This window comes from Ambystoma mexicanum, chromosome 9 (genome assembly GCF_040938575.1).
Source record: "Ambystoma mexicanum isolate Mex_15411 chromosome 9, UKY_AmexF1_1, whole genome shotgun sequence".
Classification (NCBI taxonomy): domain Eukaryota; kingdom Metazoa; phylum Chordata; class Amphibia; order Caudata; family Ambystomatidae; genus Ambystoma; species Ambystoma mexicanum.
In genome coordinates this window covers 277,737,326-277,756,343 of record NC_090931.1, presented here as the reverse complement: position 1 = coordinate 277,756,343, position 19,018 = coordinate 277,737,326, and the positions used below count along the sequence as shown (strand labels likewise).

Sequence of the window (19,018 nt, the reverse complement as noted above, 5' to 3'; positions counted from 1 at the left end):
AAATGAATGATCTTGTCGAGAGGACAAAAAGCATAGTTGGATAGACCAAAGAGGATACAGGCCCAGTAGTCCAGTTTAGAGAAGACCAGAGTGATTGAGAGATGCTTGGCTTTGTTGAAAGGAAGGAGGAGTCTGATTTTCCTAATATTTAGGAGGTTGTGGAGAGCTGCCGTTTCAGTTTTGGAGATTACAGTAGTGAAGGTGTGGGATGGGTCATCTATGACGGCGAGGTTTCTAGCTGAAGAATAGGGGAGAGTGTCCGGTGGTAATTGGATAGACAGAAGAGGAGATGAGAGAGCTATTGTCAGGAAGAAGAGTAACACTGTTTTGGTAGAGTTTAACATCAAGATTGCGAAGCCAGCCAATATTTAATGGCAGAGACACAGTTGGAAATCAGAGGAGAGTTAAGGAAAAAAGATGCTTGTGTGCCACAAGCATGCATGATCGGGACCAATCCGATGAAAGCAGATGCGGACCAAGCCATATCTTGCAATCCGGATCCATCTGAGGACACCGCAATGCACCATTTTTAGGAATGAAGTGCTGGACTGTTTTATGTACGATTGCCCGGTCCCACTTCCAAGACCAGCCTAGCCAATGAACTAGTTCAGGAGATTTAGTCCTGGGACCAAACCCTCTCACCCCTTGGAGAAGTGTTAACCAATGGAAAAGCTTTGAAGGACACAAAAAGAAGATCCTAATCCAATGCAATGTGGTACGAGAAAAGGAAAGGATGCCCCAGGTAATGCCCAAACAGTAATGTTTTGAGAATGTATATATTAAGGACCAAATTGCATTATTACAAAATGCCTTTAGAGAGGCGAAGTGGATACCACTCCTCTGTTGGAATGAGCTCAAATGTTCCTGGAGCAAGTTTTCCAGCAATAGTGTATCAATCTGAAATGCACAGACTGGGCCAACATGACAGTTTTATTCACTGCTTGGCCTATATAACCAATAAATAGTTGGTCATCTTGCCCGACATTTTCCATGCAAAAAATGCAAAAGCTAAGAGCCATTTTCTGGTCTAGCCCGTGTAACCTCCTCATCCTTAGAAGGGTAGGAGGTGGATAAAAAGCTGGAAAGGTCGTTTTCTGTGTCAGATGGAACTCTGACATTACTCCCGGAAAAATATCGTAAAGGGTGGTTTACATGACAGGGCTTGTAGCTCACTCACTCAGCGAGCAGAAGTGGTGGGCACCAAAAAGATTGTTTTCAAGGTTAATAACCTGAGTGTACAAGAATGGAGAGGTTCAAATCAGCTCCCATTAAAAACATTAATACCAGGTTCAAATCCCAGGACACGACAAAATGTGTTAGTCCCTTGATGAATTGGATGACAATCAGCATCTTAAAGAGCCTTGATCTAGCGTGCTTTTAAAAATTGATAACACCGCCAGGTATCCCTTGACAGTAGCCGCCTGTAGCACCCGATTAGCCAGGTTCAGCTAATAGAAGCTCAGGTGTATTGCAGGTGAAACAATCAATATCATCTCTACACCAGCTGCAAAACCTGTTCCAACGGCAGCAGTATAGTGCTTTTGTTACTGGTTTTATGGCCGAAAGTAACATATCCATAAAGTCTTCAGGGAAGACCCAATCTTTGCATCTTTACCTCTCAGAAACCAGGCGTGAACGTTCAGAGTTCCAATTTCTGGATGAAGAGGACAGCCTCCCTCGTGAGAATAGGTTCACTCTCTGGGGAAGACTGAATGGAGGGCAGATGGACAGGTCTATAAAGTCTGGGTACCACATACTCCTGGCCTAATCCAGAGCATTTAGGATCATGGACTTCCCAAAATTCCTCAATCTCCTGATATGATATGGCATTTATAACATGCCTATACACAAGTGTTTCAACAACATGAGGAATGACGGGGACTGTCGAAATGCTTACACGAGTAGAAATTCCCAGTCCACTACGAACGCGTCCCCCACAGCTCCTGAGGAAATTCCCTGGAGTAGAACCATTGCACTTCCTGTTGATACTGGATGCAAGCTTATCCACTTGAGGGGTTCCCCCAAAGGGTAAAGATCTCTAGAAGAACTTTCTGAGCCAACTCCCACTCATGGGAGAGACTGCTATGCCTGCTCAGCGGGAGATCCTGTGTGATCTTGCTCAGAACCTGAAAGTCCGTCATTCTGTCTGAGAATTGTGACCATTGGGATCCGAGGGCCCACTGGAGGGATATCTTTAGGCAGTCTTCTAGCACCAGGAAAATGTACGATGTCATGAGGCCTAGCGACCTCAGAAAAACCAATGAAGGAAGATATTGGGCGTTCTGAAATCTTGTTGCCATCTGCAAGACATGTTGAACCCTCAACTCAGGAGGCAAAGCCTTCCCAGAGGAAGTCTAGGACTGCGCCAATGAATTGCAGCTTCTGAGAAGGCATCACCTGGAACTTTTTGACATTGATGAAGGAGCCCATTTTGTGTAGAAAGTGGTAGGTGCTGTTGTAATGTCCTAGAGCCTGTTCAGGAGAATGATCTTTGATCAGCCGATTGTCTAGGTTTAGAATCTGTTTTTCTTATTAAAACAGATCACAATTTGTATTCACTTCACAGCACTATGTCCTAGGCAACTAGAGACAGTCCCCTACTTATGGATTATCCTGTACAAGTCTGGGCAGATGCAGACCACATTAATGAAGCAATTAATGACCAGGAACACTAAAAAATACACTTTACTCACCTGCACAGCCACTAAAGGGGTCTGATAGCTACACAGCAATACCACACTCAGATTAGATCAAGGCAAACAATTCAATTTTACAGTTTGGAGTTTGTGTAGGTTTTCCTACAATTCACTCTCATCCCAATTCCCCCCCACCTCTGTAAACCCTGCCACACCGATTCATACCTGCGCGCCCCGACAGCCACACTTACAGGCCTCTTACTTCTAACCAGATAGCCTGGTTTGAGGAGTTGGCAATGATTAATTGCCCAAATTGAGCAGCAAGGATGCACACCAAATGAGTGTTCTTAAAACACATGACCAAAATGTCTATAAAGAAAAGCTGTATACCTGGAAATGTTTCACTGTACCTGCTGAACAGTTGGGAAAGAATAGTTTAGGGAAAACAGAATTATTGTTTAATTAGCATGCCATTGATCTTTCTTAAACAAGGTTTTTATTCATGGAGATATTGAAAAACTATTTGCTAGAAGGCACCATTACCTGGAAGTGGAATGACACTGTCCAATAAAACCTCTGATCCCTGGAAAGGTAGGGTTACAAAATCAGACCTTAAAAAAAGAGAAAAGTTAACATTTTAGAAATTGGTGTCCAACTGCTTAAAGACTAGCTAAAAGCGAGAAAACTCAGAGGTGAACTCTCTAAATATGTAATTCAGAGTTCATTCAAGAGCGCTCCAGTCTGACTTCCCTCTCCAAGGAACCGTGCAGCACACAGCTTTCAGAGATACTGAAGCAAAAACCTAAGCTGCAGCATGCCTCATATGAGTGTTAGACATTTCTACAACTACTGGGTATAGTAATGCAACAGTACGGCCACACCCAATTAAATGTTAAATCTTTATAAAAAATATGAAAGCATTCCGGTGAACTGTATACAGGTAACTGATTTTACCAAAATGGTCACAAGAAAAAAACTAAATATTGTCCTTGAGCATCTTCACTGTATCTTGAGTATATAAACATGGGTATGGCAGGAGACGACTAATATTGCTAGAACCTTTAAACAGTGCACAAATTAAACAAAATTAACATAGTAAACTGAGAATTTGGAGTGAAATACAGAGCAATGTTTAGCAATGGTGATGTGAGCATCTAACCTCAAGCAAATTACTCGATCAAAAAGAGTAGCGTTTGTTCTGTCTCCACCCTCAATCTACCTACAAATCATTGAAGAGATCCCAGCTTGCAGACATTTGTCTGTTTCATGAACGGTAGTACTTGCTCAATGACTATGGCTTTTTTAGTTCAAAGCCAGTCATTAAGAACAAATAATGCACTGCAAGTAACCCTGCATGCTTGCATACAATCAATATAAGGATGCATAAAATCACACTCATGTCAGATGCAGAAAAAGAACGAACTTGGAAGGCAACTGCAACAAGCTCCCACCAGAGAGCAGGAGCTCAGAAGAACAAGTTACTTTCTTACCTGGTAACGTTCTTTCGATTGGTTGGTCCGACGACGTATTCCATATCGCCGACATGTAATCAGCGCAGCTGTGGTGATTACATGTCAGATATGGAATACGTCGGAGGACCCAATCCCCTCGAATGTGTTTCTGCAGCACGAGACAGTTCCCCGGCAGGGATGTCATTTAGGGGGTCGCACTCGACCCCTTATGTCTCCCTTGCTACCCCTAGAATAAAATGTAAAAAGTTTTTTTTTGTTTCTTTTTTTTTAAACAAATTGAAGCTCCATGGCTGTGGTCAATGCCATGTGGCTCTTTGTTTCTGGAGTGGCTGACTTTCTAAAAACAGGTGGTTCCTCAAGTGTAACACTGACCAGTGACCCCAAATAAGAAATAGGAATAACAAATGTGTCTTTCTGAAATTCTATACAATCATTACTAGACTCATTAAATGTTTATTTCAGGCACACTTCAGGGGGTGAGTCACTCATTTAGTTTGTTCTTAAATACCTCAAATTCACAATGCAGACAAAATCCTCCAGAAAGCATTTAGAGTAGAATAAGCATCCATTTCCGACTATGTATTGTCCTTTTCACAAGTTGCAATTATAGCATGTTTTTATGGTGATCCATTCTAGTATGAAATGTATATATCACGTTACTGGCATATTGGTACCATATTTTTGATAGTGTACTTAGGACCAATGCTATGTGATGCCACTCTTGTCAAGGTGTAAAAGGTGGTGTTGCATCGCTTCCTGCGTTGTGACTTCGGTTTGGAGTCAAATTACATAATTTCCTGTGATGTCAGAGGTCAAGGGCCATGTGATGTCATTTCCGCTACCCGGCACTTTGCTGAAACAAAGTCCCTATTCCCCAGCAACCATCAGCAGTGAAGGGCAGATCCCTTGCAGCGTCCTCTTAGCAGCATGCACAGGCCAAGGTATTGTGGTGTACCGTTTGTAGATACATCATGTGGCAGTAAGTAATATAAAACAAATTACTTTGTCTCCCCTCCATGAGCTCTCCCTGTGATGTTAATTCCATCAATGCTATTCCCCAAGCTGTGACTGTCGAGCCTCAAAATAGTTCCCTTTCTGATAGCGTAGTTTTACAGAACGCTCTAACGGGAAATATAGCCGCATTGGATAAATCATCTGTAACAAATGATGTTTTTGAAGAAGCCTTCATTGACTTGCATTCTGCAAACTCCTGCTTCTCGGCCAGAGAGGATACGCAGAACCCATCTAATTCCCCGGACAGGTTTCCCCAGTCGAGCCGAAATGATTCTTCTATAGCTGTTTCTTTCATTTCCCCTACTCCCCGAAGACCTCCTCCCTCCAGTTGAAACTTCCTTTTATATAAAATCAGCAAATTTTAAAATGACTGTACTAACGGAGGTCATGAAGACAGCATTAATGTCTCCGAGCATTAATATCTCTGCCCAAACTGAAACACTTCACACCAAATGAAATTATCATTCCGAATAGTTTGCACAAATTGGTGCCTGGCAAAATTCTGTGGTGCACACTCTGGCCTGAAGAGCAACAGTTTAAATCTGTGGGGGTTACCTCTGTGGCAGTTCAGACCACAGAGGTTGGTCTTTTGTGCGAGAGCACAGAGGATGTGCCTCCCACCCAAATTATTCCTCCTGAAGTATTTCTGCCAACAGTCCCCTATGTATGTGGCATTCGCGATGAAAACATAAATGTACCACCTATTATTGATCAAACAGTTAAACTCGTGGCCCCAGAGTGCAGTGATCCAGCCCTCTGAGCCTTTTGGTAAAAGTGCCTACACAATATACCCGCAAATAGCCAGCACTCCTCTCCACAGACAGACAATTGGTAAAAAAGTCTAATTTTGGCATCTCAAGAAGTCACTAAAAAATATTCCACTAGAGCGCAACAAAAAAAGCAACAAAACTCAGACAATCCCAAAGTAATAAATCGGAGGCTGTGCCCTCGCACATTACATCATCATCAAACCAATGTGCGAAGATCATAATTGATTACAAGAACCTGTTCTAGAAAGACAAGAAATCAGGAAAGCTATTGACTCTTATATGCGTCAATTCAGGTCAGAGCTGATCCGGACTAAATTACACATGACTGATCAGACCTATCCTATGGTGGCCCCTTCTCTCTCCACCATTACCACCAAGACTGATACTATTAGTTCTCCTCATAAAACATTGAAAGGTTCCACCTGCCCGGGGGCAAGGTTATCAAGCAACAATTTAGCTGTTATATCCAAACCCCCCCCTCTGTAAGAGAACAAGATGACATTCTTGCTGATTTTAGGAAAACTAACTCAGCTCACATCTGATCAAGTTAGTCTTAAAAACTGTATGCATACAGCATAAAGCGACAAATTTGACATCTTTGAGGCATTAAAGCCCAATTCTAAGGTGTCCATTCAACAGAACTCTGAAGCTAAATGTACTCACTCTACAGACCTAATGTCTTCTCAAGATTCAAAATCAACTCCTAGTACAGGCACAACCTTAGCAAAGAAGTTAAATCCAATGCATTCCATTCCAATCACCTGTTGTGTGGACAATTTTCCAACATATGTAATGAATCGAAGAAGCATTCTGACACTGACATTTCCGCTCTAGAGGATATTGCCTCTAACAATATTGATCGGATTGAATTCCCAGACTTAAAATATTTGAGTGTTGCTCTAGTATGGAGAAAATCTTGTGTAATTTTAAGCACAATTTGTTTAACAAAGACTAGTCTATATGATTTAGGGTTTCTGCTTACCCCAAATTCTGTTTCAACTTCTTTAACCTATCCAATGTCACAATTTGTTGGAAGTCACATTGCAGAAAATGCATGTATATTGTCCCAAGCTGAAAGATCACAAAACTATCATAATGTGGTGAAATGTCGCTGCTCTGGCAAAGTATAACTAGACTCTGCCTCAGGGCAACAAGAGAACATTTCTCAGCTGGAATACTCGTGGGCATAAACACTAACTCAACAATCCCAAAATGTACTGGGGAATTTTGATTTGATATTGTTACAGGAAACTGGGGTGACCTTAGTCCCATCTTGGGACGATCAATTACATCTGCAACCAGCCAAACAAGGTGTCAAAGGAAGGCCAATGTCTGCTTTACTGTCACGTATCTCCTCAAATATTTCCTCAAAAACAAAGTCCTTGCCAAATTCTTTTATGCAACGTACTATAGTATGCATACAAACAATCAAGTATGCGATTGAAAATTTGTACTGTAATTCCATGGGTATAACAAATGCCTCTTTCATGACCTTGGTTCTTTGATTGAACAGATTGCCACTCTTTCTAACATATCCCATATCATCATTGCAGGTGATTTGAATATTTATCTTTTTGCAAACGAACCATCCAAGTCTTCTGAACGTGTGGTGATGTGGAAAAATGTTGATTCATGGAATCTGATTAAGTTGAATGGTGCACTGTCAAATGATACTCCACTTCATCAAACATGGAGAGGGTTGCAGTGCCACGATAGACTATGTGGATAGAGCTCGATTTCAGAAAGTTCTAAACTTTGCAATCATTCCCTCCATAAATAGTGACCATTCAATGTTAACTTCTGAGTTCCAGGTATACAGACATGCGGTGCCCAAATCTCAATCTTTTTTCCCAGGTTCTCATGAGGTCACTAATCAACAGAATAGATTGAGATGGACTGAAAACTTTGTCTGCATTCAGCTGTTATATACAGGCCGAACATCAGGACACTAAAATTGGGAACAATAAGATTGAATATCCCGATAAAATGCAATTGTTTGGCCATCATCAGTCGCAAAGAACGTTAGGTAGCGGAAAACCACCTACGCACGTATTTAACCAGATTAGAACTAAGAAGATCTTTCGTAAGCAGAAAAGACAAGTTAAATTACTGTCCCTAGAGCTGAGAGAGGCTGCCTTGCGCTCAATCAAGACTAAATACAAAAACTGGGTTGGAGGGCACAAACCCACACTATTCCAAAGGGCTAGTGAAGCACTGATGTCAAACATCCAAGGCAAAAACACCACCTTTATTTGGAAAGCTATTAACAGTGCTATCTCTAATTCCCAATTGTCATCTCAAACAAATGGGGTAAGTGAAAAGAAGTGGGTTGATCACTTTTCCAAATTGTATGCCCCTCCCAAAAGTAAATGCACAATAGAATCGAATACTATTATACAGTCATTTGGCCTTTAGTTTGACAGAGTAATGTCCTTTTCTTCATAAAGAAAGCAAGTGTTTCAAGAGCTCCAGGCCCGGATGGCCTTTCAAATTCTACTCTTAACATCCGAAGCCTCATTTCTTTACACCATCTTTCTTTTGATCCAACACAAAAAAAAACAAATCCCTTTCTCCTGGCAGCATTCAATCATACTGCCAATCTACAAGAAAGGAGATCGTTCCAACCCGACTAGCTACATACCCATAGCTTTGTTAGACGCCCCGGGCAAAATCTATAGCCGACTATTAAGAGATCTAAATGCATGGCCCCTAACATCTAACAAACGAGACCCTTTTCACACGGGATTGGTCACAGGACTTGGAATGTCAATTAACATCATGACACTCAATGCGATTAAATCTCTTTATGCTTCGCGGAATCAACCATTATATATGACGTTCATAGATTTCCGCGTCGCGTTTGATTCCATTGATCGACAACTACTCCAAGAAAAATTGATGCACTATGGATGTCCTCATTCTTTAGTAACTTTAATCAATCTGCTTCATTCTAATACCACGATGCAGGTCAGACTGAATATGGAAGGTTATCTGCCTCCTTTGTGAACAAACGTGGCCTTAAACAAGGCTATATCTTAGCCTCCATTCTTTTCAATCTGTTCATCTTAGATCTTGGAATTGATTTGATGAGTGCAATTAATGATGCCCCTAAATTGAACTGTCAGATTATAGCATGGTTACTCTACGCTGATGATCTGGTGCTGCTCTCTCAGACACCCAGTGGGCTGCAAGCCCTATTGAATAAACTGGAGCATTATGCAGAGAACAATAATCTGTTCATAAATTTGGAAAAAACACAGATCATTGAACTTGGAAACCCCTTTCAAAGCCTTCGAATAAATTCATCTGGCATTTTCAAAATCAGACTTTTGGTGGTACCCGAATATAAATATTTGTGTCTAATGTTCAGCAACCACCGTGATGATAGACTGCACAAAAATCACTTTGGGAGCAAAAATGAACATGTTGATATCTCAAGCCAAAGTAGCACTCTTTAAATATTGCAAATTCACTTGTGCCCACATCATGACCTTTTGCCAACAAAAAGTGGTCCCCATTATCACCTACGGGGCTGAAGCCCCTATACCACAGAAACAATAGTATTGGGACAAAATGGAAACAAGGTTTTGGAAGAACGTCCTAAATCTAAAAATGTACACCCACTGCCTTGTTACGCTTTGGACTTGGTCTGTTGTCTGTTTATGTCCAAGTTATCTAGAAAATGTGTTGTCTGCTCAGAAAATGTCTGCTGGGACTAACAGGTAACATTCTAACTGTCCTAGCTCAATATCTTTTGGTATCCACACATCTTTCTGATGAAACGGAAAAACTGTATATTGACTGCACCCGCTGAAGCAAACATTACATTAGAACAATTGTTGGAAAACCCAATGAAAGCCAAGTTCAAGCTATATTATGATGATTGGCATCTTACTCGAGAAAGGTGCCTCTTACTGGCAGATTTTGATAGGGCACTATTTGGCCACAAAAAGTTCTGTACTATGGCTGACTACCTGGTCAAATGCCTGTCACACCAGCTCAGATCTAAAATCCTAAGAGTCCGCCTAAATTTATGGCCTACAAATGAGGTGTTGGCAAGAAGCAGCATAACTAGCGCTGATCTAGCACACTGCCAGTTTTGTAAAAATTAAACAAAGAAATCTTGAAACATTTAATAGTGGAATGTCATGTTGCAGAGAAGGTTCTATTTTGCCAAACTTATGTTGAGCACTCATCTCCACAAAACTGACGACATTTGGTATGAGATTTTCTCTACTCGTAAAATAATAAGGATAGCAACAATACCCTTTTTAGAGAAGGTTTTGACTCCTGATGTAACCATTTGAATGATCAGCATGGCTCATAGCTGTGTTTATTCAAGGGAGCCTGAATGAGTAACATGTATATTGTCAAATTGTAATGATTTAATAAGGCATTTGTTACTCATGAATAAGTGATTTTGAATAATGTCCTTGTAACAAGAAAACTGAAAATTGAGAAATGAAATATTTTGTAATCATTTTATGGTGCTTGGAAAAGTAATTTTATATATGTTTTGAAAGGTTAACTTGTTTAGCCAACCAAAATAAACATTTTAAACCTCTTTAAAAGCTTTAGGTTGTCCTCCTTTCCCATTCTTTTGGGGACTGGGTAGTCTAATGAGAGGGCTTTGCACAGAAGGGCCTGGAAAGTGTTCCCGCCCAGAGCTTGTTGGTTTGACTAAACCTGCCGAACATCGCTCGCATGGAGTAGGTAAACAGATATTCTGGATTTCAATGTGTTTAATGGCCTTCAGGGCGCTGTCTTTTCTTATACTTCTGATACTCGGCATTTATAATCTGCATTTTCACTTCAAGGTTTTTACCGCTTTGTTTTTGCACAGACACTGGAGGGAAGACAACTTGAGCACACTCAAGACAGAAACGTTCCTACAGGCTCCATATTTGTTTTCCTAGTGTGTAGCACTAAAGTTGGTCTCAAGAGATATAGATTGTGGTCAATGTAGGTTTTACACAAATTAATTTTAACCAAAGTAAAAAAATATCTAAATTGAAAGCTACTTAATGCGTTTCCCCTTGTAGTAAAGTGTGCAAATCTGCACCCAAGACTACGCCCGTTACAGAGGCTAACTTGATCAATGATCAAGATGATCTCGGTGAAACCAATAAAATAAAAACTGTCCCCGCGTCAAGGACCCAGCAAATATGGTGTACTAGACTCACATCGGGTCTAAATGAGTAAAAAACTGTATAGCTTAATCTAAAAAAGACGCTCAGGAGGATTACTGAAATTATTGCTACTCAGTGTAGTGACTAGAGCACTCCGTCCTTAATCCCCTTTCCTCCATCCTTGTGGGTGTCCCTCAACATGGAGATGGTCCTGGAACCTTTGGTTTGACGGCGAAATAATGAGGTACCCCTTTAAATTTAGTGTAGGGCACAGCCCTGGGTACGACACGCCATCCGGCGCCTCACCTCAGTCCCCTTTTGACATATCGGATGCTTGAATACCTCCCGAGGGCCGCTTCCCAGAGAGTGACAAACGGTGCTTCTGACTTCTGAAAAGATAGCCATCCAGGAGAGTTAGAACGTGAGCACTATCTGCAGATCCAGGGAGAGTGGCGCCCTCTCTGCCTCAGACTGTGGATTTGGGAAGAAAACAGCAAACATTTTCTAGCTTAAGTGGATTGGTGAGCCCCCTTAGGCATGAAGTTTCGAAGAGTGCGCAAGATGACCTAGTTGTGTCAAGTAGTGAAAGGTTCACACGAATATAGCACCTATAGCTCGCTGACACCAAGCTGAGGTGAGTCACCAGCAGTACCGCCTCGAGAGCAACCCACCTGATATCGACCAATGCCATGAGTTCAAAGTGCTTGTGCTGTAAGGTGGCAAGAACCACAATCAGGTCCCAGATGGGATGGGGCCTATGCACATGTGGAAACAGTCTTGACAAGCCCTTGAAGTGAGTCTTAACCACCGGGTTGGCCGATGAGAAAGTCTGATCTGGAGCTTTTTTTTTTACACCCCGATGACCACCAAGCATCCACCAGGGCCCCTGGCCATGCCAGGTGTGCAGAAAAAGCCAACACATTGCCCAAGGAGCAAGAGAATGGGTCAATACCCTCTACACGTGTACAGTGGCAAAACCTGGTCCACTTACTGTGAGCGAGTGGAAGGCATGTTGGCCTCCTGAATGATCTCCCAGTTACTTTGCGAACAGGATGAAGTTTTAGTTGATCAGGAGCCAGGCCGTGAGTGCCAGTTTGGCCGGTTCTTGGTTCTCCACCACCCTGTGCTGCTAAGTGAGGAAGCCCTTGCTGAGGATCGACAGATAGGCCCGCCCCTAAAACCAGAGCTGGAGGAGGTCAGAAAACCACACCTTTAACGGCGAGTGGTGGGCGATCAGGATAAGGCTGCAGCACACCGAGGCACAAAACATGTGGATGGTCCACTGTAGCAGCGGAGGGGGGAGGAAATGAACACATCCCGCAGAGACCCCCCCCTCCCACCCATGAAGCAAAAAGGGGGCATTTGGAGTTCTGAGGCGATGCCAGTAAGTCCAGATCCAGACCCCCCCCATATATGGAAGGGGTAACAGGGAGTTGGTGTGTAATTCCCCACTTACGAGTGTTGAAACCCAAGCGGCTGACCTTGTCCGCCTACACATTGCAGTCCCCCGGGTGATGGAACGCTGAGATCCAGATCCCCTTCGACAACACCCACTCCCAGATGGACACTGCTTTCATGCAAAGGAAGGGAGGAGCCGGGACACCCCCCTCTCCGTCCCCCAACCCCCCGCTTGTTTAAATAGAAAGGTTGAAATGAAGGAGGGCATCAGCCCTGGACCATGAATCTAGTATCCATCTAGAGTCTCCCTCAAATCTAGGACTGAGGAGTCAGTAGTCGCCACCAGGGTAGGTTCCGGCTGGGAGCAAGGGCCACCCACTGCCACATTGCAGTTGAGGAGCCACCAGTGCAGACCCAGAAGAAGCCCTGTGGTGGGCGGCCTGTGACTGTGCCCCTGAACCATGTAGGACACCAGGTGGAGCTTGAGGAATCTGATCTTGAGACTGGCATGCTGCACCATGAGCATGCACAAAGCCATGAGACTGAGTAGGCGCTGGAGCCACCATGCCGAGGTAGTCAAGTTGGTCAGGAAGTAATTCATTAATTGCCCCTCTGGAGGGACAGTAGCCTGTCTTCCAGGGGGAAAACCCTCGGAACGGCTGTGTCCCACCTCACTGAGAAACCAGGTCCTGGGGAGGGGTTTAACTGCAACTTCCGCTGGTTGAGGAAAAACCCAAATTGACGACGTATATGCGCTAGCAGGAGTTAATGGCCCCTTCCGGAGAGATGGCCCTCAGCAGCCAGTCGTCCATTTAAGGGTATAGGTGGTGGCCCTCCAGGCTGAGGCAGCCGGCCACCATGTTCATAAGCTTTGTGAACACAAGGGCCGCATTGGGGCACAGAAGCAGAACTCTATATTGGATGTAGTGCGACAATTGCAAACTGCAGTAATTTCTGGTGCAGTTGTAATATGGGGATGTGTAGGCATGCATCTTTGAGGTCTACTGAACACATCCAGTCAGCTGCACACAGCGATTCTGCTAGGTGAGCAGGAGTGATCATCTTGAAGCAGTCGAGAGGAACGAGGGGTCTTGAGGAACGAAAGGTCCAGGATAACACTCAGGCCTGCTTGGTTGTTCTTGGGCACTACAAAAAATCTGGAATAATCCGGAGCCCTGGTCTGGACAGGGGCATCGGTTCCACCGACCGCATATCCAATAGGAGTAGTATATTCCACAGAAGTACAGGTGACCCCATCTACAATAGCTGAGGAGAAGACTTGGGGGGGTGGGGGGGGGGGGGTGTTGGGGAGGGCGATTGAACCCCGTGGAGACCACTGACAGAATACAGACTTGGAAAAAACACACTTGCAGTTGCTTACAAAGTGCCAGCCGGTGCCCAACTGAGATTCCTGACCAAAACATTGCTTTTTTGGGGAGCCGAAAAGCTCTGCAAGGTCCTCTGCTGCTTGCTCCTATGCTTGCAAAACCCCTTGAAGCTGCTGAAGGAGCATGGCTTGAAGACTGCCCTGCCTCTGTAGATAGGATTTCTTCCCCAGCTTGGTAAGATCGCCAAGGACTTTGCAGTTGGTGAACAGATCCAACCCCTCGAAAGGAGGTTGAGGATCCTATTTTACATGTCTGAGGAAAATGTGGTTGCGTGCATGCAGGCTGTCCGCCTCGACAACCAAGGAGAGGTCCCTGCTGGCTGTGTCAATATGGGAGACCGTGGACTCCATAAGATCCTGTTTAATGGGACGCTCCTCCACTAGACCCGCCTTGAAGGAGGACCGACTCTCCAGGGGCGGGCATGGGAGAAATTCCGCAATCTGGCACCACAATTTACGGTTCGCTGCCTCAAAGATGGTGTCGGCATTTGCTTGGTGTTGATGAAGACTGGTGTTGAGGTAGCATTTCTTGTGAAAATACTCCAGTACCTTGTCCTCTTTGGACAAACAGTTGGTGGCAGCACCGGCCACAGAAGATGATGAAGACCTGTAATATAAAGACACTTCTTAAGAATGTGGTTGTGGGTGACACGATTGTAATTGGTTATTTATAACACACTCAATACACAGAGGCTTCCAAGCACAGACCCGGGGATCGAATCTATGTTGCTCCACTTCGTCTTGCTTCCAAGGCACGCGCGTTGCCTCTGAGCTATTCTAACGAGATAAGAGGACAGGTTCCCCATCCAGGAGCTGAAACAGCCATCCAGCTTCTTGTTTATCCGGACATCAGCCTGTAGCTTTTCACAAACCTTCTTGACCAAAGAGTAAGTCTTTTTTCAGAAGCATGCCCAAGCAGCCCGTGCGATGCAAGGTCAGAACCTCCACCAGCACTCCTGGCTCTTGTTTCGGGGCGGCAGGGGGTTGGGGGGGAGGGGGGTTAGTGCCGGGGATGTTCCGGATGGGGCACCCCTAAGAACTCTGCTAGGCCCTGAAGACGGTCATGAAAAGCTTTGACAGACACGGAAGGCTCCTGTTCCTGCACGTCCCTACCCCCATTTTTTTCAGGCCGAGAGGAGTCTGCATCCTTCTGCGGCAGAGTCTAAGTCCTCCCCCAGCCCACCCCCGTAGAGGGCTATGGAGCACCAGGAGTCTGCGGTAAGGGCGTAGGCATTGGAGGTGGCAGTACAGCAACTGGAGCTGAAGGAAGTTGGAGGGGAGGGCGGGTGCAACAGGACCAGAGCAGCCACAGGTTGTGGTAACGGGACCCCCGCCCGCAGGGACCGGCGGAGGGCCCAAAGGAGGGGGCCTTGAAGGCACCACCTGGTAGATCACCTCCCTAATAAGATCCTCGACAATTCTTACCTTCCCCTCCCCCCGATCTGCAAAGAGCACCTGAACAGGAGGAAGCACAAAAAGAAAAAAGGTCGCAAGAGGGGGCATGGCCCTCTGACACAGCCTTCTGTCCTGCTCAAAGTGCTGAGGCACCTGGGAAGAGTATCCGTACAGCAGTGTAGCATAAATATAGCCCTGTGGGGACCACCCACCTGGGCCCAGAGGGCCCCCAAATGACTCCACAGACTATCACACCCTGCACTGGCCCTTCTGAGGGCGATGGGGTAGCCTCAGGCCTAATGTCACAATCTAAGATGGCTGCCGACTGTACAGGCTCTGCCACGTGCTTGTCTGCCACATTGGGAGCCTGCACCAAGCCCTGGGAGGGAGGACCATGAACCCTGTGCTGGGCTAGACATGATGGCTAAGGACTGTGTGCCCCGGCCCTGAAGGACCGACTTCGGAGAGGGTTCCGGTAGGACCAGGGTCCTCAGCCAATGCTCTGGAAGACTAATTGTCCTCCTGTGTCATGACCTCAGAGGGAGCTCTGGGAGGTTTTTTTCCCTCCGCTGCCGGGCTAGTATTCGGGGATGTGACTCAGGCTTGCGCCTGAAACTGGAGCTCAGAAGTCGCTCTTCCCCCGGTGCAGAAGAGTTGGAATGTCCCTCAGTAGCTTGCCCTGGAGTGCCCCTGGGCGGCTCAGCTAAGGTGTCGGTAGCCTTGACAGCCTCAGGCCTGCCACTCGGAGTCCGATGAACCCCTCCCCAGAGGCATAGCCAGAATTGCCTATCAAGTGGGTCCTGAAGATAATGGAGTTGGGCCCACTGCAGTGAAATTCATATCTGTAAATGCCCACACAGCGCGGCTGAGTGGGCATTTATAGTTTTTGGGTGGGCCTTGCCTGCGCAGGCACTACCCAGACTACACCTCTGCCCCTCCCAGCCGTAGGCCCTGTGAAGGAGTCACCAGGCTGGGGTGCCTTAGAGAACAGATGGCCTACCTTCTCATGATGCAAGGTCTTGGCCACAAATAACTTCAAATGACTGGGTGGTGAAGTGTGAAAGAGCTCCCCCTAGCAGAAAAGTCTATTCTTCAACACTGACCAAGAGCTGCAAGCCTCGCACGCATCCCTGTGGTGGTTGGGTCCCAAGCACTCAAGGCAGAGCACATGGGAATCCGAGGCCGGGAACGAGCAATCGCAGGATGTGCATCTCATGAAGCGTCCTGCTGCTGACATGCACCAGGGGAGGCAAGGCACCAAAGGGAGGTGAAGAAATTACACAAAGAAAAAAAAAATGGGGAGCATGGAGAAAGTTCAAAAAGTGCCTGTGCCTAGCTGCCAGATCCAACACCGTCCCAGCAGAAAAAGGGACTGAGGTGAGGCCCCGGTGGGCTGGGCCTCAAGGGTGTTCCCACGCCTGGGGCTATGCCCCACTGCGCTATTTTAAATGTAATGGGGTAGCTCAAAAGTTCCGGTACCGTCCCCAAGTTCGGGGGGTGGAGGGGACACCAACAAGGATGGAGTAAAGGAGACGAGACCTATACGTACCACAATAACTAGCATTTAGAGGGCCCTCGTCAGACCATCAGGAGGGAAGAAAGTTGTATGAAATTGCAGACGAAGTACATTGTTGTTCAATTTCCAGACGAGAACTGCTAATGGCACAGGTGTCATCTGAATAAACAGTATTGGCTCAGGCTCCCCCTCACCAGTTCATTCCCAATGTGCCTTACCTATGCAGTCTCATTCTAATCATATAAGGGGCAATTTTAATGTATGTTCATATAGGAACAGGAGTCTTGAAATGAAGTTCCTTAGAGAAGCGGTAGTTCTATAACGTTCCAAAATTACAGCCATGACATAGGTTCTCTGAATAGTTTAATCAAGGGTTTACACCAACAACTATGGCTCCCATTACTCCATCAACAACCCCACATATTGTTATTCTGAATTGTCAAAATGAGGCGTGTTAAAAGAAGCACCTAAGGAAACAATTATTTTTAACTAAAATACTACTTTCAAATTGCTTATCCACTCACTTCAAAACCATCATTCATCTAGAATTGTGTGAACTATTGTAAATCTAACACCCCTTCTCGAAGTGCTAATACCTTATCAGGAGGCAAAAATTCAAGTTGCAAGTTACCAGCCAGCCATAAAGTCACTCCCCACCTAAATTCTAAACATATGCACAGCACACAATTTCTTAATTGCCAAGAGTTAGAGTTAAATATCACTAGCTAGTGGCAAGTATACATTTTGCACCCTGACTATTACTTGTTTGCTATGAATGGACCTTCAAGCATACGGCCCCATGCAACTGATCAACTTAACCCACCAATCTTTCAAAGGCTCATGATTAAGCTTTAATTTTTAAGACACAAGACCCCAAACTTAATAAGAGGAAGTTACAAGCTTGAGGATTCTCTAATAAGTGTCAATTGGATACAACACTAGCGGCACCCTTTCAATGTTTTTTCAAGCTTTTTTAGAGCCAAGAGACTTCCAAATGCCAGTGATCACAAGGCATTGGTAACTGGGGACTACAGTTGTATTCCACCTGCAGGATCAGTGATCCAGTTTCAAACATTTGTTCAACCAAATTACCATTCTCAGTGAGGCTATGATTCACAAGATACCTGTAATTAACAAAATGGCTGCAAATGTGACAACCATTGAGGACCTTGAAGGGATTGACTGATCGAGCAGCATCCCTTCCTCATCACTCCAAGCCACGGCTAAATATCCATAGTTGTGTTGATTAAAAATCATTGTTGCATCATATAGATTGATTTAATTCAAAATTCGGAGATGCCAATTCGAAGTTTGATAATTTTATGGCAAAATTCATGCAGGAAAATCCAGCTGCTAGATTCTTCACAAACCTAGCTATTAGAGTTTTTATTGCCTCTTTAAAAAACGTACAAGGGGAGGACCGAGTGGAGGGTTGGTGATGTGATCAAAATTGATTTAACTGCAACTGTCTTGTCCATAGCTTGAGGCTCTACGGATATTCAAATTTTGAAGATACTTCTACTGAAAGGCTTTTGGATAGTTTTGCTGAAGGCTAATCTGCCCAGAGACCCGTAGATCAACAGAGCAATGGTTAATTTTATTACTGGAAAAAAGGGGTTTTACTACATCAGATTGAGAGTCCAAGATTTTAATGCAAAACTCAAACCGCTTGATCGCTTAAATGGTATCCAAGATCAGGAAGAAAAAGATATGGGGATACCAACTCTGTGGCCAGTCGAAACTCAGTTATAAAAATGCCCTCCATTTCCATTTAGCATTATTTGCAAAACACTGAAGTGAGGGCTTGTAATGGTCGATTAAGTGGAGATATTCCTGCCAAACCAACTTTCAAATCTGAGAGGGCATGGGTCATTAATTACATCTTGATTAATCTCCCCATTTGGCAATGGACCAAAGAACTTCAGATTCTTGACCGTTCCGAGAGCGTTCACTTTAACATTAGGACGTTTGCTTGAATCACATACAGTAAAGACAACACTGAGTCTACCAATAAAAACCTCTCATTGAAGTGGGCACATTTATATGTGGAGCTCAAGGTACCGGCTAATTATGAAAAAAGCATTACCCTGTGAACTCAGTTTCAGTTCAAAACAGAAAAAGCAAAAGAAATGATCTTTTATGGTAGATTAGTGTCACTGTTCAAACCTTTCATAAGAGCACAGGTAAGTTTAGCAACTAACTACCATGGTACGACAGACTGTAGAGCTTTAGAAATAACTGCATTAAAAACGCATGATCATGATAAGTTGTCAGTGCATACATTACACCTTACAAACATGT

General features: G+C 44.5%; 1 protein-coding gene across 3 annotated transcripts in view; it reads right to left on the bottom strand.

Annotated features, from left to right (window-relative positions):
* AKAP1 (A-kinase anchoring protein 1) overlaps positions 1-19,018 on the bottom strand; it is a 970,220-nt gene that overhangs the window by 102,984 nt on the left and 848,218 nt on the right. For all 3 annotated transcript variants that reach the window (XM_069614626.1, XM_069614627.1, XM_069614628.1), the window contains one exon: positions 3,180-3,247. In XM_069614626.1, coding sequence (XP_069470727.1) covers positions 3,180-3,247 — 68 coding nt within the window. The remainder of the gene's footprint in view (positions 1-3,179; positions 3,248-19,018) is intronic.